Source organism: Labrus bergylta, chromosome 3 (assembly GCF_963930695.1).
Source record: "Labrus bergylta chromosome 3, fLabBer1.1, whole genome shotgun sequence".
NCBI classification, from domain to species: Eukaryota; Metazoa; Chordata; class Actinopteri; order Labriformes; family Labridae; genus Labrus; species Labrus bergylta.
In genome coordinates, this window is record NC_089197.1 from 13,582,706 (window position 1) to 13,605,996 (window position 23,291).

The window sequence follows — 23,291 nt, forward strand, 5'->3', positions numbered from 1 at the left end:
CCTTGTTGTGGATTTACTTCTGTTGAATGCTGACATGCTGATGTTTAGCATGTTTTACATCTTTCTTTTACAAATCAACATGTCTTCAACTGCATATTGCATTATCCCATACACAGAGAACAGTGAGGGGGACCAACTCTTGGGAATATCAGCGACTGAGCTTTCTGAACTACATTTAATGGCAATGAGTCAAATACTGTCCAAAAGGTTCTACTTGGACTCACAACTGTTAGCTATAAGAGATTAAAGATGAGTTAAGAGACAATATAATAAGAGCCTGACCGACTAATCGGCAGCATGTGACTTGACTATTGGTATTGGCTAATTTTAGCTCCGATACGTGCCAATATAACTAGGTTTAGTCAACTGAAGGTTATTGTTTATTGTTTATTTCCAGTACATATATGTATTTTTTTGTTATAACTGTTCATTTCTAAGTGAAACTAGTCTTTCAAAGCACTGTTTTTATTCTGGCCAATAAAGAATTTTGTTCAACTGTAAAAAAAAAAAAAACCTGTCTTTTTTATAATTATATATCTTTTCCCTAAGTGTCTGTAACATCATTTGAGGGAACAACTCAATAAATGTGTGTATACCCTATATATCTGTATGTATCTTTATCACATATCGGCCCCAAAAATCCCAAATCGATCAGGCCCTAATTATATTCCATACATTTATCAAATAACACTAAGTATCTTAAAGCTAACTGCATTTCTTTTACTTGATTTTGACAAGTGACAAATATGCTTATGGGAATATTTCACACTATTGTAGATAGTTAATATCGTAAAATCATCACATGCCAAGCTGGCAGTCCTGTCTCTGTCTGTCTGTAGCCCCTTCTGTCCTAAACTTGTGTGAAACTTTTCAACTATTTTTTAATTAAGCCAAAAAATCTGGACCTGGCCTTTTGAGTTGCCTAGAGGAATACTGACGACAGAGAAATCTGATTAAAATCTTATCAATGTATACTTTGAAAGCCACGCCAAGCAAAAAATCTATCAATAAGTCCTCGTTAGTGCAATCAGGCAGGGTCCTTTTGATACAACCTTACTTAGAAATGCGTACAAAATGGTGTATGTGCTGAGGTATTTTTCTCTGTATCCTTTATTAATTACAGACACTGAAACACACATACACAGAACCACACACAGTCCCAAACACACACACAAACCAGGAGCCTTTGTGAAGCGTACTCCCACCAGTGTAAATACCGCCCCTTCGGCCCTTGTTTTTCTGACAGTGAAGTCAGGAAGCTACAATGCTGTCGAGGAGCTGAACACCCACTAAATGGATTCCAGATGCTTGGCACTGAGAAACTGGGGCAACTACAGTGAACTATTTCAGACATTCAACACACGTCATGTTGAAGCCAGAAACACAGTGCACGCCTTTGACAGCAGCAGCTGACTGTATAGATGACAGACACTCACACGCTTTGCTGCAGATAGATATAGACAAATATTCAGACATGTAGTATTTTTATCTAACTGAGGCATCAATACAGTAAGTGAGAAAGACATGTAGACTACTTAAGCTGTTTAAAATGAATGACACTTTAATTAAAAATGAATTATCGTATTTGCTTTTTGTATTGCTTCCATTACATCAATTCAAAAGAGTTTAAACGCATGGGGCTGCTTCTCTCTGAAGTCTGGTGGAGTACTTCTAACTGCTTAACCATTAGTTTAAAGCAGTGGTTCCCAACCTTTTCACCTTGGAGCCCCCCTTCTTGTATGCAAAAAAAGCTAGGACCCCCACCCACCCAGCACCCACACAAAAAAGTGAAACATTGCTGTAAATAAGGTTTATAGCTGTTTCAATTGTTTTCATGGATCGTATCCCAACAGAATAAACCTTCTCACAGTTGTTGCTGTTAACAAACGACCTTCGTCTAAACATCTAGTAAGGGTGTTATCATGATTTTGTTTGTAAAAAAATCTAATTTGGACAACCTCTGTGCCTGACCAATCAGAGACATTCAGCGCTGCATACCCTGGCCCCCAAAGTCCCTGGACCTTTAGAAAGTACTACCCTCCTAACAGGGTCTTTTTTTAAGGGGTAGGTCTTTTACCCCAGAACTAAATTATATGTAGACCCTGGTTCCTGTGGTTGAAATGCACTTAGCTCCTCGAAAAATCTCTAGTTCTGGGGGAAAGTTCATGCGGTCGAAAAGGGGCTTTGGCCTCTGACTTGGTTCAGCTTGGTGACCGTCTTGCACAGAGAGCGATGGTTTTGAGTTTTTGCCTAATGTCGGCGGAGAGCCTGGTCTATATCAGGAGAAAAGTATTTGCCTGATGCATGCCTAGCTATAAATCATGAAACATCAAATTTGTCTTGCACGATGCACATCCTATGTCAATTATACAAACACTTAATTGTGACCTGAACTGATATTTTGTAAGCCTCAGTATGAAAAGCTTTCATCACTGCTTGATTAATAAGGCGATCAGACCACATTGATATCAAGCCTTAAGGCCCTCCCCATCTCCGCAACACATCTGACTCAGAGAGTCACACTAACACACCAATCAGGGTTTTTTTTCTTGCAAACTAAAAATATGTTTTGAATAAAGTACTGTTTGCACATTCTTGCACTAAACTGGCCATCTGTTGTATTTTATAAAGTGATTTTGTTTTCTTGTCTTTACTTGTTTTATTCAGTATTCTTTCCTTACAGTGATTTTTTTAAATTCATTTGATCACTTTTTTGCCCGTTTCTTTGTTAAGGGTTATGCAACAATTTCTCAGGGCAAATTCCTTGTTTGAGAAAAACTTACTTGTGAACTATCGTGCTTCTGATAAGACAGGTTTTTTATTAGGTCTACATGACCAACTGTGAGAATGAAGGCATTTTAATCATGTAAGAAAAGGATGCCTTGGAGATTTTCTTGTGATTCATGACCATGATCCAATAGAGTGCCCCAAACTAAAATGTTTTTTGAGTCAAGGACACATTCCTACAAAGATCTTCTTACTGAATAGAATTCATCAATTGAAAACCTCCCAACATTGTCTGCTCCTTTATACAGTATACATGTGAAGAAAGTGCATTTCAAAAAGTTGTAGGAGCAGTAAACTTGAATCTAAAAAACACAAACTGAGTCAGTGTCACAAACTGAAAGCAGTGTATTTGTGCATCATGTGTGGCACTCACTCCAGAAAGCGGGTGATGTACTGGCGGCTGCAGCGTGACCACCTGGGCAGTGAGGTGCCGTACAGGAGCTGTGGAGACATGACGAAAGGGCGTTTCCCAATGGGTTCACAGTCATTACCGTTGCCATCATGCTGAATCCCAAAGCTGTGACATAAAAGCACATCCCACACACAGAGAGAGAGATGAAAGTGAGTGGGCACAACATGGTTAAAAGGGAACAAAACAAATACATTGGTCTGCACAGCATGTACAGTACATTCTTAAAAAGCATTTGAATGAATCTATTCTGATGTGTGTGCAGCAGTGTTGATCTACGATGTGAAGGCAACCTGTGCACAGCAGCGATAAAGGTACACAAAGTCAACGCTGTCAATCGCTTATGAACTTATGAGCAATTCCCTGCTAATTACACACTGCTTATGTCCTCAAATCATGGAACACATGATGCACTTCAAACGCTGCGAGCTCAGCAAGGATAACAGCTGCAGGGGAAAGCAGTCACCTTCAGAACATTTCTACAAATGGCAGCTAAATGCTGATTACAAATAAGCCAATCCCCCGGTACAGTGAATAGTGCTTTTCATCATGGATTTAAAAAAAAAAAAGAAAGAAATGAAAAAACATCAGTCCCCTATTTAAAAAATAGAGTTTGCATATCATATTTCAAAAACAAACCTGATGGATTTGGGGATGAGAAGAGAGTTGAGCAAACTAATCTGACACTTAAAACTCAAGGGGGCAGAAGGTCAAATTCATGATTGAAGCCTAAGTAAATTTCATTCATGTGACCTCTTCTTATTATAAGATTTGAGGGTCAACATGTCCACTATTTACTGTGCTTTTTTTTTTCAAACTAAAAAAAGGTTACGTCTGATCAAATAACTTGAAACTCTATGCTCAGTCAAAGTTTGTTTCACAGTGTAAAAAAAAAAAATACACTTGCTCTCCTAAGCCCAGCATCACCAGTTTTAGTAAATCAATGAGTTCATCAACAATACAAGCTGCAAGGTTTGTCATAGAATAGCTCTATGACATCGCTTTAAGAACAAAAACAAAAAACAGTTTGAGCAGCTCATGTCAGTGGCAGCACATATAGACAGACAGGAATAATGATAATGTCAAGACAAAAATTAAAATCACATCTTAAAAACATACTTTCAATGTTTATCTTTAGTCGTAAATCAAGAGGAGACATTCTGTATGATTCATGCAGCAACTATTCAAAGGATAAAAACAAGGGCCTGAACTAAACAAGGTAACAAAACGTCACACACCCCCTACCTGAACTGTTACACTTGAATGCTAATGATGTCAATCCACCGTTGCAGCTACAATAAAATGTGTTTTTCTTTAAAGGGAGTACTGCTTGGAAGCCTATATACACAAGAGACTCCTGTCAATCCAGCTCATGTTTATGCATTAAGCTATAGTTGAAAGAACCATGAACATAAAGTGTCAGAAAGGGCGAGCTGCCATCCACACAGAGGTGCTGTAGAATAAAGTAAAAGGAGGATTGAAAGGAACTTTTGAAGGGCCACAACAGCAATTAAGCTATTAATAAACACGCTATAATAAATTGATTGATGTCCAGTTGAGTTATTCTGAGGCGGATGTTATTCTAAATGCAAAAGGCATGTTGATATAAACGGGTCGATGAAGTATAGGAGCCTCAGACATCACTGACAAAGCTACGTAATTCCCTCGGTCGACCATTCTCATGTTCAAGGCCTGTCCCCATGTATAAGACCTCTTCTGGTCAGTCTGCCTTCTCCGCAAAGTGGGTAAAACTTCTACCTACCAGCTTAAAACTGGAGAGCAACAGTAACGCTTTCAACAGAGGACGCAAACAATGGCTCAAATCAGAACAACAGTGTTCAAGTGATAGCTTACAACTGGCTTATTGTCGGATCATGTTGCCTTTGTTTTATTCCTGTATTGTTTTATAGCTCACACATGTATGTCATTCATGAATACATTGCTCCTCTTTTGTCATTGTATTCTTAATGTATTCTCTCATTATTTATCTTTCTATTATCATTTTAATTATCTTTATTTTTACTTTAAAGGCAGGTTTGGTAATTTTCTCTGGATACATTTTTTAAGATTTTGGTTTCAACTGTCTTTAGGTCCTGAGAGAAATGAATAACTCATGTGCTCTGAAAAAGGAACAAAGAAAATCTGTAATCTGTAGCATGTAAAGACTTCGACCAATGTCTGCCATGAGGTACCAATCTGATGAACCAATCAGGGCTCCCTGCTCGTTCTTCACCCCATGAAGAGCCCACACTCAAAACATGAGCCGAGGTCTGCTTCTGGACTAATGGCGTTTGTGCAGGTAAGTGAGGGGTGTGGCTTTTGAGGGAGCACAGAGGGGAGGGGGTGGGTGTAGACGGAGCACTGAGAGAATGCTACTTTCGAAATCATGCTAGTTTTTTTTAAATTACCAACCCTGCCTTTAAGTGTTTCTCTCAAAAGCCTCCTGTGGGTGTGTTGAGAATTCAAATAAAAATGTTGAGTCAGCTGCAATGAAAAACAAAACAGGGAGTGTGAAAAAGTTCTAGTGCATTTTCTCCGACATTATGAAAGAGATTTATGGTTTGGAATAAAAGTTAAAATATTGAAGACTCCCAGAGAAGAGCAACTTGCTTTGACAGTCAAAATAATAATAATCAAAGGAATATTTCAACATGACATTTTAATCTGAGAACATTCAAACTGTGATGAAACACATGGGAGTGTAGAAGTGCTTCATATTTTACACAATCTGCTCGTAAAATGCTCAAGATAACTTCTGCTATCACATTGTGGCAGATGCAGTCCATCAAAAATGAGGCGAGAGATCAATGTGACAGAATGATTGCTCTCTGTATTAACCCTTATTACCCCACTGACGACGATAACAAGCATGACAATTGCTGATTTTTTTTTTTTCACTTTCCAAATTCACCTCCATTCTTTCATACTTGCAAGAATTAAATTATCTTTGGAATATTATATCTATTCTGAGAAAGCATTTCTGTTTCTGTTCATTCAAATTGCCTAGGTTTCCTTGTGGTTATTTATCCTAGTGTTGCTTGTTTCCCTTGTGTGTTTTCGTCTTAATGTTTCATAGTTTAGTCTTTAGTGTTTCCTGTTGTATTTGGTCATTTCTTCTCCCAGTGTTCTATGTTCTAGTGTATTGTTTACGGTGACTTCTCTGTGTCTTCAGTGTTTCGTGATGTATTTTGTATTGTCCTCAGTGTTTCTTCTCTTGTGTTTTCTCCCTGCCTGTGGAGGGTTTCCCTCCAGCCTTGATTGCCCTGATTGTCCTCACCTGTGTTTGATTACCCCCGTCCTCTCAGTGTTCCTTTCCCTCTCGTTGTCAGTTCATTGTAGTTATGTCGGTGTGTTTGTCAGAGTATCCTTGTGGTCGTTCGTTGTCTTTCCCTTGTGGCTCTGTATTCCAAGTTTTGGACTTTGTTTCTATATTGAGTTTTTGTTTTGCCTTTTTGATTTAAATAAATAATTCTTCTTTATATCCGCAATTGGGTCCACCTCCTAGTTTTTTCCAGCACGTGGCACAAATACTATTTCTCCTTTTGATTACCAAGTCTTATAATTCACAAAAAAAAAAACACTTAAGCACTAATTGTTGAATTACTTATTAAAAGGCTGAAAGAATGATTGTTAAAGAGGGTGGCCTGCTAATTATAAGGAGACTGTGCCAACACCTTTGAAGGGAGTTCTTCGATAAAGAAGTTCAATGAATACGTTACTGCAGATTAAAAAATGTCAATGTCGAAATCTTGATGGACAGACGGGGAAATCAGAACAACAACGTGATAAATTTAACTCTTTGATACAGAAAGTCTATTTTCCTCTGTTTACAGCAACAACCGCATTCCCTCTTTTGCTGTGATGGAGTTTCACACCCACAGAGAAGATAAGAGGAGAAGTCTTTGAACAAGTAGACCCGGCAAATTGAAAAAAAGTGACAATACACAAAAAGAAGAAGAAACAAAACTGTCCATTGTCTACAGTGAAGTTATTTAAAAGCCAATCCCAAATGAACTGAAGAATGCTGTGTCAAAAGAAAAGTGGGCCTGTGCTCTAATAAAACTAAGAGCTGAATAAAAGCAACTCTCAATTCAGTCAGAAAAAAAACACACTTTCCTCTTAAGAAAGAAAAAGGTTTAATTTTGTTTTGTTTTGTCCTATATCAAGGTAAAGTATGACAACTTAGCAAAGTCGGTCTTTGAGATGTGAACTGCATTTGTGCCTTGCAGAAACAAGTAAACACCAGTCTAAGTTAAAGGCTGCTGCTTTAGTAAATCTCAAGTGTTTAACCCTGAATGTCTCCTCCTGACTGTCTGAACATGTGAAGTGTGCAGTGAAAGCTTACTTGTGTCCTAGCTCATGGGCTACAGTGAAGGCCAAAGGGAGGCCGGTGTCCTCACTAATGCTGCAGCTGCGATGTGACTGACACATGCCCGCTATATGTGACAGACCCAGAGTCTCACAGGGAATGTTGATGGATGCACAGATGTCCTTCCTGTGAAAAGAGAAAGTAGGGCAACATAATCAACAATTGACAAGCTGAAGAAAAGAAGTGATCGATTAAATGTAGCGGTAGTGTCTGGGGGGGGGGAGGGGTGTGGGGGTGGTAAGCAACAGCATAAACACAGAAACACTCACATAATATGTAATATTGGTTCATCATTCATCTTACTAATGTGAATTCTAGCCTGCATTTATATTTCTAAATCTAACAGTTAATGTTAAGTGATTTATAAATATCTGAATTTCTACATTTTTTCACATTTGAAAGGGAAACAATTTGATACATGTATTCTCATATGTAAATATAATTTATTACACAGCTGTGTTAAAATACTTGAATCTAATTGGTCAATTAGGCATCTGCTATCCCTCAACACAACACTGTTGTTAAGAAGAATAAACCGTTACTAAGAGAAGCTGATGGTTGCTAGGGAAGTCCAGTTAATTCTATGGGGTCTTTTTACTGAAGGGAGAAGAGAAAGGGAGACAAAAACAGAAGAGGAAAGAGGATAAAAGACGTCAAATCTAAACGTGACTTTGAGCAGGTTCATAAAGGATTCAGAAGAATTAGGTTTTTATTTACCTTGTGAGGAGAACAGCCACGTCATGGTGCAGCGAGTGTTCGTCTCCTTTCATGTTGAGTTTCTTCTGCCACTTACAGAAGCTGTTCAAGCTGTTGTCAGCGTGGTGTGTGATCTTTAAGTCATCCTATTCACCAAAAGTTGACAAATCAAAGTGAAAGCACAGATGATATGTGATGGAGAATGTAATAAAAGAACTACTCTATGTTCAGATGTTTTTTTTCCTGATCTGTTTTTTTTTTTTTTTTTTTTTTACCCGGTAATGGCCTTTAAGTCATCGCTCATTACATATTCAAGAATAGTTGTTTTGGGGCGCTGGATTGGTTAGTGCACGCGCCCCATGTAAGGAGGCTATGGTCCTCCAAGCGGGCAGCCCAGGTTCGAATCCGACCTGTGGCTCCTTTCCTGTATGTCATTCCCCACTCTCTCTCTCTCCCTGATTTCTGACTCTATCCGCTGTCCTATCTCTACAATAAAAAGGCACAAAACGGCCAAATATAAATCTTTAAAAAAAAGAACAGTTGTTTTTGCACGCAGATTTAAAGGAAGAATGTGCAACTTTTTCATTCAGTAGATGTCGCCCTTGAGCACCAGCATTGAACAAAAACAAACTTTGGTTTGGCGACACCTCCGCCATACTAAAACCTCCCATCTCCTGTAGCGACACACCTCCAACTCCCCTCCCCTCGCATTCGCACGAAGGAGTCAAGTGCAAGCAGTGGACCAAACTGTCCTCGGCTTGAGCTGCATTAGCCTTTTGCCTGCATTGTTGTGTTAGCATGCTAATGTTAGCACATGTAGTTAGCTTGTAGCTTCACATTGCACGTAAATTGACACAGAATGCTTATGTGACACCTAAATAAGCAGAGTATGTCATTCTTCTTTCCTTAGGCCTTGACTAAAACAACTTTTATATCTATCCCATCCATGTAAATTAGGCTCTGACAACAACACAGTAAGTGGGACTCACTTTTCTCATTCATTGTAAACATGAACTCAGAGAGACATTTTCATAAGGTATACTTGATGTGTAAAAAGTCGCACATTTTCCTTTATCTTTGTCAACATAATGATCAGAAGTTCAACAATTTCTCGACAGGCAGTTGGAAGTCAACAATCCAAAGAAGTTTAATTCAGACTATTATTTATATCTTAATGGTTTATAATGATTTAGCATCAAAATACCCAAAATGTAATGTAATTAACATGTCTCAGCCAAATACGTACTCATTTGAGGAGTACAGTTTTTGTCTGAGAGAGGATTCAGGTTTACACCAGACATTTTTACCTCGTCCTTCTCCAGCAGGATGAGTCGAACAACCACAATGTTGATTGCGTTTCCAATACTGGCATCACTGAACAAACTCGCCACCTGTAAAAAGAAAAAAATGAATCCATTAAATAGTTACAGGTAATATGGTCACCACCTACTGTGAAACAAGAGACAGTAGATAAAGTAATTCTAATAGTTTATATGTGCTGATGTACAATTTCTCCATATAATTAGTTTTCTTTACAGTTCTTTAGTCACTGATGAAGGACCCAGAAATAGCACGAGGCTGTCATTCATCATCCATTCGGATATATCAGAAAAAGTTTCCACAAAAGAATATGAGTTAAAAAGAAAAGAAATGTATTCGACAACTTCCAAATCTTTACATTCAGACTTGGTATCTTTGCCTTTCTATTTCAAAAAGAAAGACTTTTGTATTAAAGCAACGTCAGTCATTCCCTGACATCTAACTTCTTAATCTGACTCTTTGATTTCCACTTCAAGGCAAATGCATAAACTTAAAAACATTTATGATTGTGTTCAAAACAAAACAATGAAGAAACCTTTTGACATTTCACTCCTCTATTCTGTTTGGACATTTTATTTCTTTTTCATTATTTCTTTTAAGCATCAATCGAGATGAAGCGAGTCATTCAAAAAGGTAAACAAAGACACGAATAGCAGCTGTATTCAGTATTTTATCAACAACCTTGACATTTTCTTATCAAAGCTTTAAGAGCATTTCATTCAACACATTCTCAGAGTTTTACCAAAACCAAGCCAAGAAAACAAAAAGGTTGACGCTCTTACAGCTTGTTGTAACAACATCACCTTAAGTCCTTGCATGTTCATGGTGAAAAAACTGGCAATCTGAGGCAGTATACAAATGTTTTACTCATCAGGGATGTATAGAGATATGTGTTTCGGCTACACTGAGTCATCATCAGGACATGATAGACAATAAGACCCAGGTGTTTTAATACAATTTGAGTGTAATCTGAAATGATATAAACCACATAACATGAAGACAATCCAAACAAATCACAGACGACAACAGGTTACCTCAGATTTTCAATTCAGACTGCCAATTTTTCACCATAAACTTTGTTTGCAAATAAACTGGAAAGTCATTTATGTATTTGCAATTTCACGTCTTTCCCGTATCCTTGAAGAGCGCCTGATTCCTTCATGTAATTTTTCTATATTTTTTTTTTACCTGTGCAGCACTCATTCTATTTGAAACTAAGCATAAACCAAATTAAAAAAGTCTTCTCTTAGTCATCTGCAGCTCTGAGCTCCTCGTACTGTAGGTGCTCAATTAATGTCAATGATTTAAAAACCACAATTAGTCCTCTTTCTAAAATGTGATTATTGCTTTAATATGTTCTTCCATTGGTTAATTAACACACAAAGTATGACACATAAAAACAAACTGTGTAAATAACTGAACATTTTAAATATGTGCATGGCTTTGACACTGACTCGTAGTCTTGAGCAGAGATGAGAAATCAGAGAACTGATTCATGAAGGAGGACAGGAGGTATTTCGGGGTTGTTTGTTGAAGAACAGAAAAAAGATTGACAAAACAGAAGTGACAACCATTAACCCTCTCAAACTGAACAGTAACAAAGCAGAGCTCATGCCTGTGGCTGTTAAGGCGCTGCTTTGGAAGGTTGGAGATCTTCTCTTTGAAGTCAGAAACCTGGGTGTCATTCAGGTCTCCACCCCTCTCACTCAAAGTCACACATCCAATCCATCAACAAATCTGTTTTCTACCATCTTAAAAACATCTCCAGACTCCCAACATAAATCATAGACACTGTGGCAGAAACACAATACACACACTACACACATCCTCCTTCACTGGCTCCCGGTCAAGTCTTGTGTCATATATAAATCCTTCTCCTCGCCTACAAATCACTAGTACCCAGTACCCTTAAGCTTCCACTCATATTTCTTCACTACTTGGCAAAACATCTACACGTTCAACCTTTTGTGCAAGCTGTCAGACTGAACTTCAGAAAAAAAAAAAACACCCAAGACTTCATTTATCAAAACTACGTCCGTTCTCTCACAAATGTGCTCATTCACAGATATTTGTGGGGAACATCATCTGGCTGAATGAACTCAGTAACATTTCTTTTTAAAGTCCATCAGGAACAATACATATGGTTCCGGTCTCTTTTTTAAACGTTTGTTTTTGTGAGTAAAAATAGAGCTCAAACTATTTAGAGCTAATTTTCTACAACACAGTACTTTTGATTTACTGTTTCCTCCATGCTGCACATCTACAGTACACAAAGTGTTCGAGGGTAAAAAAGTATTTTTTTAGATCAGTTTTTTCCTTTTCTTGTTTGTCCTGTTTGTTTTTAAGCATGTAGTTATTATAAATACCCTGAAGAAAAATGGATAACTAACCATAAGATCACCATGTGAAAGGAAGTTGCAAGCTATTTTTATGCATAGGCTTCTGAGATTGGCTGTCAGAGCTGTGTGTGTGTGTGTGTGTGTGTGTGTGTGTGTGTGTGTGTGTGTGTGTGTGTGTGTGTGTGTGTGTGTGTGTGTGTGTGTGTGTGTGTGTGTGTGTGTGTGTGTGTGTGTGTGAATCATACTACTGGCTGAAAACAGTATCTCAGAATATAAAAATATGACCTCGTGTGACGTTGATGTCTTAAAGGCGTTTGAATTCAGACAATGGAACAGCTGCTGGCTGAGGAAGATGTTCCATTACTTATTGTTTGGACAAGGGTTTAGAGGTTGTTTCCCTTGATGCTTTGCAAGATTGTTTTTACAAAACTTAAACATTTTGGGCTTTCAAGTTCAAAGCCCAGAGTGTAAAGGACTCCCAAAAAGGAGCACGACAGGATGTGTGGAAGAATGGCTGCTTCCCCTGTGTATTATTGTTGGATAAGTCCGTTAATCTGAGAGCTTCTCTGTCAGTGAATTCCATGTCCTGATAGTCGGTCCTCTGATGGAGCTCTCAGAAGCTGGCCTTTGAGCCCACATTAGTATATTTTGGGGGAACAAATGGTTATGTGTTAATGAATAACAGACAAGGAGTCAGTGTACTTAACCTCTAACTGGGAGGTAGTAAAAACACGGGAATCTGAAGAGTCGTGTTTTAAAAAAAAAAAGTAGATGAAAAGAGCTTAATCCAGTCAATCAGTGTTACTTGACACAAGGATGGGAAAAGCTGCATCATTCAAAACATCTTGGGAGAGGTTCAAACACAGTGAAACTTTGTTTTGATAATATTTAGTTAAAAAAAAAGTATAAAGAGGGATCTATGAAACTATTATTTTATTTAACAGTAAACACTTTAAATTAGGATTCATGTTTATGCTCTAGTAAGTAAAATGCTAAAACTAAAGAAAATCTACAGAGCTAAACAGACATAAGTAACATGATACTCTACACTTTCACAGAAATCACACACTCAGATTTGTTGGTCTGTTTCAGGTGTTCACCCAAATCCTATGTCACATTTTGTCTCAGTTCCACAGATTTTCATTTTCATTAGTGTCTTTCTGTAACTCTGGTGTTTTTGTCAAATGTGTGAATGTGTTTCTCAGTTGGCTTGTATTTTGTTAACGTACAGGTCTGTTAATAAGGCAACATATGTTTTGTCAAAGCGATGGAGACACTGACCTATGTGGCCACTGTAGAATCCCCTAACCCTCATCCTACTTTCAGGTGTTTTTTGTTCAGTTAGACTCACCTGATCCTCAGCCCAAAAAGCAACATTAAAAACTAAATCTGAATGCTGGTTCTGGATCAAAATTGTTGGATTAGTTGATAAAAGTTCAACAACACCAACATTGATTTTGATGCTTGTAGACGTTGAACACTTACAATGTTCATGACAGCGAGGATGTAACTCTCCACAGCTTTGCTCCCATGATGCTCCACCATTTTCGGGTCAGCCACCACCAGAGTTTCCACCCACTTCTCTTTGCTGACAGACCGTTGACGAATTCTCTTTCTTCTCCTCTGCTGACGATGCTCCCATCGCTCCCGCTCTCTCTCAATGTCTTCAACACTTTGATGGGAATAAGCTGATTGGGGACAGAAAAGGATATTAAGATGCATGAGATGAACTCAAGGTTTGACTTTCAATTTGCCAAACACACACATTTGTGTTTGGTCCTTTTTTCTTGCACCAAGGCCTTTACCTCATCATGCCCTCAATCCTTTTAGTATTCTAACTGTTCTTAACTAAATAGTTGCAACAGTGTTTTGTGTTTAAATGATAGAATAAAACAATGATTTAACTTACCTCATAATGTATCTAAAATCTGTGCTAGGGATTTTAGCCCACTCTCTAGTACAACGAAGACCTGAGTTTTTTCATTTTTTGTCTTTCTATGAAGCAGTTACACTCCAATTAACTTACTTTATTTTAGCTTACAGCCATTATCAATAACCCCTATCTAAATACAGATTTACATATATAACATAATACCTGTTCTCTACCTGTCTTTGAGTGCATGTGATGATACTGTTCCTCATCCGATGACTGTCATTATTAAATATAATGATAATTAAATTTGTTTTATTTGCCATTAAAGATGTGAAAGAAGATGTGTGCTAAGATAGGAATAGGACATATAAGGGTCAGTGTGGGCAAATATTGCAGACAAATGTGGACTTAAAATGTGACATTTCCCTTAATTAGACGGGGGTAATTGTTTGTCTGGTATTTTTTTCCTTAAATAACATTTGAACACACATACCCATCAGGTGATTCTGACATATACTTTTGATTTTACAGAAATTGAGCTACAGTTGTTCACAAAAACTGATGTTGCAATATTAAAGTATAAATGCATTACATGTTTTTTTTAAATCAATATTGCCAACTTGTATGCTCAGCCAGCTGAACATGCTGAATAAAAAGATTCGCTGTTTCTTGTCCAAGTGTGGCGACATTATCAGTCGTCTTGATTTTTCATTACATTGGTTGAAAAATGTATTACAACCGGAATCTGAGCATTTGTAATCTAGTTTGTCCCGATCCTATTTGTTAGAGTGTATACTGGATTCTGAAAAGTAAGAGTGGAAAGGGCCAAACTTGTAAAAAGCCCAAAGGCACCTGCCTTTATTAGAAAGGTAAAATGCCTTCTTTCTACTGTATAAGTGCCATGGTTTAAAAAACTGTTTCTTCAACGCGTTACAGGAAGTTGTAACTTCCTGAAGAAGGCTGGACGACAAAACATTTGGAAAAAACAGTTTTGTCAACATGTTCTACCTTTTTTCTAAAGATGAGTGCTTTGTTTTTTTCAAGTGTTTTTACATCATCAGATCACATGCGGATGATGGTAAAGAAAAAACAAAATATAAACCTCCTAGCCTCTGAAGAGCATTCTAATCACACAGAGGCCCTCCAACTGAGTCACATTATTTCAATTCAAGGATCCTGTTTCGAGTGTTTAAAAGCATCTGCATTCGTGGAGTTTCTCCATTATTCGGTTTCAGCCTGAATATGGTCACCCATATGTGAACGTCCAAACATTTCTTTGCACTCCTTAAGGTGCACGCTGGTTTTGTGATCATCTATACTGTACAGAACCATCTACCAATCAATGTACACAGTTCTTAATGACTCATACTACAGGAGCTGAGCTGATACTTTGTACTCTGCATCAGCAAAGTGTCCACAAGAAAACAAAGATCTAATACCGGAGTGTGAAGGATTCTCTCAAATGTGTTTAAAGGTGCACTGTGTAGATTTGGTTGTGAAATTTGAAAGTTGGAGAAATTAAACAATTCTATGCTACATTTTCAGAACTGAATTACAATTACAATTACTCAAAGAAAAAAATGGGTCTCTGGAGCACTGTTTGGAGCTAAAAAGCTACCAGTAAAGTTACGGTGTCCGGGCTCACCACCATAAATTCTCGTGTAGCATTTTATTTCAAACAGTGTTCCAGGGACCAAATTTTCCTCTGAGGACAGTTTGTGTAGAGAGTTATGAACATATGCCAAATAATCTGTACATTTCTCCAACTTTCAAATTTCTCTACCAAAACTACATAGTGCACCTTTAATGTACAGACATGTTGAGAAAACCAACACTGCACTGAAGTCTTTTTATTTTGCAGCAACTTTAGTTTCATCAGTCGGTCTCAGCATATTAATGCAGCATTCTTATTTATTCTCAGATAAACTATCTAACTGAATGTTATTACCCAGTGTCAAGAAATAAATAACAAAACGCTCAGTGTCAAGTTTTGCCAGAGTTCTAAAGTGAATATTGTGAGAAAAGAAAGACTTACTTTGGACTCCACAGGTACCATTAACAGCTTGTTTCCCTGAGCTGGGTGGTGTGCCTGGACTCAAGGATGGAGGGGACGCGTGGCGTTTGTAGATGGCGTGAGCCTGAGGTGCTGAGGTCTTCGTGTTCGTCTTCTCCAGAGGCTGAATAAAAAACTCGTCATCGGACAACTTGAACAATCCTGTCTGATAAAGAAACAAGGGCTTACAGTCAGGTTTCTGTCTTTGAACTTTTAATAAAGATTAACACAGAAGACTCTTTCTAAAGACTTTACCTTAAAATAAAACTATTTACTGATCTGTAAAAAGTGATCATGTTTTTAAAGAAGAGCTGCAACCATATTCCATTTAAACAAATAGGAGATCAAAGGAACATTTACAATTTCAATTAAATCAGCAATAATGCACCAACATGTGATGGTTTAGCTTCTTATGTGTGAGAATTAGCATCTCTTCTCAGTCTTTATAGTCAAAACACTGGTTGATAGGACAACAACACACAGAATATAGCGTTCCCTTTTTTCCACTGAAATAACTGTGTTTGAGTATTTTCTAACCATTTTGATGCTTTATAGGCCAGTTAGTGTATCAGCCATATACAGTACTACTATCTGATGCTACAGGTGCAATAACATGTTCAAATTGAGTTATTTCCTCATAACTAAATGTACAGACTACATTTGTTACAATGCAGCTTAATTTTTGGCTCCTCAACTATTCTGATCTATAATTTTTTTTTTTTTTTGATTGTGCACTGTGTGCTCTTTTTGGCTCTCCTTGCTCTTTGATGCTGTAACACTTTAAATGATTCTGTTGTGTAATAAATAAAGGTTTATTTTATCTTAACTTATTGAACCAAGAAAATGTGTTAATATTAATTGTAAATACAAATAATCTTAAGGTACATCCATTCATTACCAATATAAACTCAAACAGGCGGAGTGACATGACATCATCACTGTGCTCAAAAAACAAGTGCAATCATTTTCTGTATTTTCTAATATCTCTTCCTTGTTCCATTCAAAGAAAACCACAGAAGCATCCCCAGATTGAAAGATCTGTCCACTATTTGTGCTGGGGAGGTTTTGTTGGGTTTCTCTGATAATTTAAGAAGTGATGTTTTTATACAGGTAAGGAGTTCAGTTTGGTCTTTTGTGCCTTTCTACACATTTTTAAAGGACATTCCGGTGAAGAGCAGTAAAATGATCAGCAAAACATGCAAATATAAAACCAGTGTTTACAGTTTAAACAGCCTGATATATTTCACTTGCTGTACGGGGTACAACTGAGAAAGGGGAAAGAGCACATGTCACATAAATTACTGCATCATATACCACGCTGGCTCTGAGCCAAAACCAAATTCCAGCAGCCCCCTCCCCTCATCTTTTTCTGTTGCCCATCCTTGTCCTATATTTGATTCCTGTCCACCAACTCTCCCTTCAGCTGTCACACAGTCACAGGATCTCCCTGCAGGCTAAACATGAGGGCTGCTGCACATACAGTACAGTACCACATGGGAAAAGTCAAGCAGGAGAAAAGGAATTCTTACACTTCTATCTTCCATCTTCACAAACAGAAACAAAGTGAGAGCCACTTCAGAGAGGAGATGTCACGAAAAATGTCATGAAATGATTCAACTGGAACAAAAAGCATCAAGTCTCATTTTTTTCAGACGTTAATGTGAAGTGAGCTTGAAAATGACAGATGGATAGTTAGATGTTCAGTCTGCCATCAAAATTTTTCTCATTTTAATTATCACCACTGACTGAATTAATGTAAGGACATCCAGGTTATATCACATAGGAGGTTCTCCATCACGTGAAATCATACCTTTGTATTTCCATGATTTCACAACATCTACATAAGTGTACTGTAGTGCGATATCATGTGTGTTTTTACTCATTCACAACAGATGACTCATGTTTGAGCATTAATACACAAGGAGGGTGCAAGTAATACATTCATTTCTGATACACGCTACACTGGTCTTTTTTTCTTCACTACTGAGATGCTAACAGAGCCTTCCATTATGTTCCACTCGACTGTGTAAATAGCTGTCAGTCTTGTGCTCTGAAATGTTAAAGCTGTAAATCTTTGTAAATGTCAAGTTTTCTCTGCATCACTCTCACCAACCTGCAAATCTCTGCAGCTTTTACATAACCAGTGACTCCACAATCATTCAAGTTTTGTTTGTTTTTCTCTCCTGTTGCAGACCTGGTGGCACCTCTTCAACAAAAACATTCTTCCAAAACATGCATGTTTTTAAAACAGCTGCCACCTGCAGAAGTTCTCCGATGACACAGCCATCGTGGGGTGTGTGTCTAAGGGGAGCGAACAGGAGTACAGGCAGGTCATCATGGACTTTGTCGACTGGATTGAGCTCAACCACCTTCAGCTCAACGCCAGCAAGACAAAAGAGATGTTGATTGATTTCTGCAGGAAGTCACCCCAGACTGCACCGGTGTACATCCAGGGCTTGGACATCGAGAGGGTGGAGACGTACAAATACCTGGGTGTTCACCTCAACAATAAACTGGACTGGTCACACAACACCGACGTCCTGTACAAGAAGGGCCAATGTCGACTGCACCTGCTGAGGCAACTGAGGTCCTTTGGAGTGTGCAGGACTCTGCTACGGACTTTTTATGACACTGTGGTGGTGTCTGCACTTTTCTATGCAGTGGTCTGCTGGGGAGGAGGGAGCACGGAGAGAGAGACAGGAAGAGACTGAACAGACTGGACAGGAGGGGCCAGTTCTGTCTTGGACTGTCCTCTGGACTCTGAAGAGGAGGTGGGTGAGAGGAGGATGTTAGTGAAGCTGACATCCATCATGGACAACCCCTCTCACCCCCTACATGACACTGTGGGGTCCCTGAGCAGCTCCTTCAGCAGCAGACTCAGACACCCACCCTGCAAGACAGAGCGCTACCGCAGGTCTTTCATTCCATCTGCCGTCAGACTGTTTAATCAGACTCTTTGACAGCATCACCAACATGACTCATTTCAATAATGCTACACATTGTGTGTGTTTTTTTTAATAACAATAACTCTTTCCAGTGTAGTTACTGTGTAATTTTCCATTATTGTATTTTTTTATTTAACTGATGTAAATATGTTTGATTTGATTTTTAACTTCTATTTTTATTTCTAATAATTATTTCCCGTCCCCTGTTTTCTTGAGCTGCTGTAATGCACAAATTTCCCCCATGGGGGATCAATAAAGTTGATCTTTATCTTTATCTTTAAGACATTCTGTTTTAAGTTTTTATGTTTTAACCCATTATGCCTTTAAAGATAAGGCAGACTGAGATTAGCACTAATCCTTCAGAACAATAATTCGCAGCCTCCTTTATCAAATCCACCTGCTCATAAAACAGCCTCTCACTCAAAATAAAACTGCATGTTTGAGGCAGAAACTCTGATATTCAAATGGAGAGTCTGGAACTTGTCATTCTTTCAAAAACTCCTGAAACAGCAGGAAAGAAGAATCATCCACAAAAGCACAGAGCTCTATCCACTGTCCTATCTATCCATTAAAGGCATAAAAAAAGACCAAAACTAAATCTTTAAAAAATAAAAAAATAAAAAAGCACAGACAGACTTCAATCTATGAAAAAGCATCTTGTCTTCTCATCTGTAAGTATTTATTTACACACATCTTTTTAATGTCATTAACTGCAGAATAAAAAAAACATGGTCATCATACATTTTCTAAGAAGCTTTGTAGAGCTTGTAGAGCTAAGAAGCTTCAGGAATATTGGAGAATTCTTCTACAATCTCTTGGTATTGTCACAGTGATGTATTCTTCATACTGCTTGTTGTATTCTCCAGGACATTGGATTTGAAATGAAAGAATGGCTATGACAGTGTTTTGAAAGCAGAGCTATAGTGAAGGTGCAAACAGACTGGATGAAACCTTATGCATCAAGTCGACATTCTTGTCCTTTGTTTGGGAGAGCAGGGGACCCAGCTGCGCGGCGCACGATGGATGTGCCAAAGACAGTTAACAGAATGTTCGGTCAACTCTACTTGTGAATTTGCAACATCCAGCAGGATACAAACTTTAGAGGAAAAAACAAGCCCAGCTCAACACATACGGCTTTGACAACTCAAATCTAACTGTCAAGATTTGAAATGCTGATTAAATCTGAATGTAGACTCAAAATGAGGGATTGTAAAGTTAAAGTTTTATTGTTCAAACTCATTTTTATCCTTCAACATGGTCAAGAAAACCTGAGCATTTTCCAACAAGCAAGGCATCATCTGCATCAGCAGGAGTGTGTAAGAGGATTCAGAGCCAAGCAGCAACCTACATAATGATGAAAAGATTTTTAAAAAAGCAATACGGACGTGCGGAAAAGGGCAGTTCTTGGGTTTACACTTGAGGCCGGCTGCAAAAACAAGGAATTCCCATTAGGTTATGTTAAAATGTCAATTTTTAGAGCAAAAATGAACAAAGTTATACATAAATGTGCTTACATATGTAGCTGAGATAACAGACAGATGTGCCAGTTGTTGCAGTTTGCCAGAGGTCCACCTTAAAAGTTAGGTGGAGTCAGCATTTCAATGGCAGCCATCGTTAGGCTTCAAAATGCCTTTTCAGAAACCAATGGCTGACATCACTGAGACTACGTCCAAGTAGGAATGCAAAGCAGTGAAGCAACTTTATTGACTGTATTGAAACAACTTCTCCATAATACGATGACAACCAACACTCTTCTGAGCAACAACAGGAAGCAGCATCATAATTAAAAAACAAAAAAGGTTTTCTTCACTGCATAAACATTTATGTAAACTTTATAGAAGTGAACAGTCAATTTGTTCCACAATTATTCTCAGTGAGCTTTGTAGGACTTGGCAAACCTTTGATTCAACGTCCTGGAGAATAAATGGCCTTAACTGGCCATGTCAGTCACCTCACCTGACATCAATCTAGACGATCTTGTGTTTAATTTATAATCAACCAGACTTATGGCAAAACAATGTCAATGCAGCCAGGAGCAGAGCTGGCTGCTGCAGAGGCCTGGCAGAGAACCATCAATGTGGATACCATGTGTCTGTGAGTATGTGAGGATTCAAGACTTCAGAGAGATTGTCTGTAAGGCATTAACCATTCATTATTAAATAAAATGCTTTTTCAACTTTACTTTCAGGTCAAGTAACTTTTGTCCTCCTTCAAATTTGAGACATGATTAAAATGTTTATGCTTTGGAGTTAGATTTTCCCAAAGGTTTCCTTAACAATTTTTGATCTCTAGTTGACTTTAGAGCACTTTTTAATGTATGTACATCTCCTGCACACGTGTACATGCATTAGTGCGAGGCCCTGCCAAAATCAGTCTAATGCACAGGTGGCCCCAAGGGGCAATCTCTGGTGTTGAAATATGAAGCCAATGCAGCAGTGCAAAACAGTGCTGTTCATCCATTGTCCACCTGAGGCTGCGTCTAAAAGCCCTAGAGTCACATAAATACTATTTGACAGCAGGAATAAACATTTTTACAATCTAGTACGAAAAATGACTTGAATCTATTTTAGTTTATGAAGGATAATAGTTATGCATAATTAGGGGCGGGGCTAATATGGCTACAAGTAGGTGCATAGTAGCAGTTTTTGATTAAGCTCAAAAGCCAGCCTCAGCTCCAGCTCTTCAGCTGCGAGCTGAAAGTTAGCTGGAGAGCATTTTCACTGAGGCAACCACAGTGGGCTTCAAAGGTTCACTTTAGAAACCAATGGTGACATCACTGAGATGACATCCATGTTTTATACAGTCTACTGTGTATCAGTGTTCCAAAGGCAATCAGGAAGATATTTCATAAAGAAAATGTACTCAACATTTCTGTTTGAGTCCAACGATACACAACACGATTTGCAGAGTAACAAATTGAATGTAAACACAGCTTTTGTTTGTTTACAAGAAGACTCCACTAAGCACCTTTAGGCAAACCTGCCTTGTACAAAAGCCAATTAGCCTGATGAATCATGCAGCTGCACATTAATGTATTCAGACAGCAAACTGGCAAGGTCGGTAATCTCTCAGACTCTCGCTGCACGTCAACAAGGTACAAATTAGTGCAAACTTGATTTATTTTAAGAATCAGCCTTTGTTTTCAGATCCGTGTGAGATAAGCATTTTTTTGTTAAAGAAGGATGCTGTAGAAACAACTTGGCATCATTGTGTCTGTTGCTGGATAACAAGGCCACCGTATTTTACCGGAGAAGCATAAGTGGTCTTTTGCATCAGTTTTTTTATTTTTGTACATAAATTCATGTTGCACAATGTTGTTGATTGTGTAAGCTGTGTAAGAGATAGTCATGTGGCCTTAGAATTTCTGTACTTATTGTAAGAAACTTAACATACCATGAAGGTTAAGAAGCATATATGCTCATTGTATTTTGAAAATGTTCAGTAATACCAGCCTTGTTTTAACTTTGTTTGTGCAATGTTTTTTTTGTTTTATTTAGGACGATCCTGCTTTTCTTCAAGACGGTTCATGCTGAGTGTGGATCAAAACATTGTACATGACAACATCCCCTTCTTCGTGTCTGCCCTGTGCATGCTGTTTGGGAGCTATTATTGCTTTAATATCCATTACCCGTCAGCGCTGGCATCAACCCTGGAGTTTCTGCAGAGGTATGTCCTTTTTGATTTGACTTGTTTTACTCATGTGAACTAATATACTGTATGAATCGTAAGTTACTGCAGTAGTAACTCGGGTTTGGATGACTTGTTTTATTAAAAGTTGTCTGTTTTTCTCTTCTTTTCATAGATGTTTTTTCTCCATCAACCCAGAGAAGGGCACCAAAGTGGAGAAGACGAGCACATCCCGTCTTCATGTGAAGCTCGTCTCAAGTCATCACCTTGATTCAGGAACTTTCAGGTCATGAGTGGCGTGATGTCTGAACATGGACTTAACTGAGTAAGATTTGTGGCACGTCATGTGCCCCACTGACAGTTTGAAGGTTTGCTTTGCCTCTTTGTTGTTATAGAGTTTAGAGTTTGTATTTTTCTTGTTCGTGTCATTTACAAGCCTTTCTTACTCAATGTGAAGGAACTAGTTTGAGGATACTAGAAAATACATGCTAATGAGGAAATGATTTAACCTTTAAGAGTTAAAATAATTACAGAGAGCCATAAAAATAAAACCCAAGCAAAAACAAGACAACTTGATTGTCCTTTAGACATTTAATAAGAGGAGTCTTTTTCCTCTTCTTGCTTTCTCTATGTTTCAGTTCCAATAAGATTATCCCAAATCTGTCGCACGCTCTGTATCTTAATATTTGTAAGGTACTTGTTGAAAAAATGTGATGTCTTATGAATATGGACAGATTAATTTGTTCACTGCTTTGAGGATAATATTTTTGTTGAAAAAAGCAAGGTTTCTAGATTTTCTTGTCTTAATACAGTAACTGTTAAGGTATGTCTTGCGCTGACTTTACATTTTCAAATGCTTAACCTGTGCACTCT

At 38.1% G+C, this 23,291-nt stretch overlaps 1 protein-coding gene across 1 annotated transcript in view; it reads right to left on the bottom strand.

Moving 5' to 3' along the window:
* The window catches only part of LOC109986846 (A disintegrin and metalloproteinase with thrombospondin motifs 7), a 75,124-nt gene that overhangs the window by 43,223 nt on the left and 8,610 nt on the right, over positions 1-23,291 (bottom strand). The window contains exons 3-8 of the mRNA XM_020637691.3: positions 15,829-16,012; positions 13,406-13,608; positions 9,569-9,652; positions 8,283-8,407; positions 7,542-7,691; positions 3,161-3,304 (exon numbers count right to left, since the gene is read on the bottom strand). Of these exons, the coding sequence (XP_020493347.3) occupies positions 3,161-3,304; positions 7,542-7,691; positions 8,283-8,407; positions 9,569-9,652; positions 13,406-13,608; positions 15,829-16,012 (890 nt within the window). The remainder of the gene's footprint in view (positions 1-3,160; positions 3,305-7,541; positions 7,692-8,282; positions 8,408-9,568; positions 9,653-13,405; positions 13,609-15,828; positions 16,013-23,291) is intronic.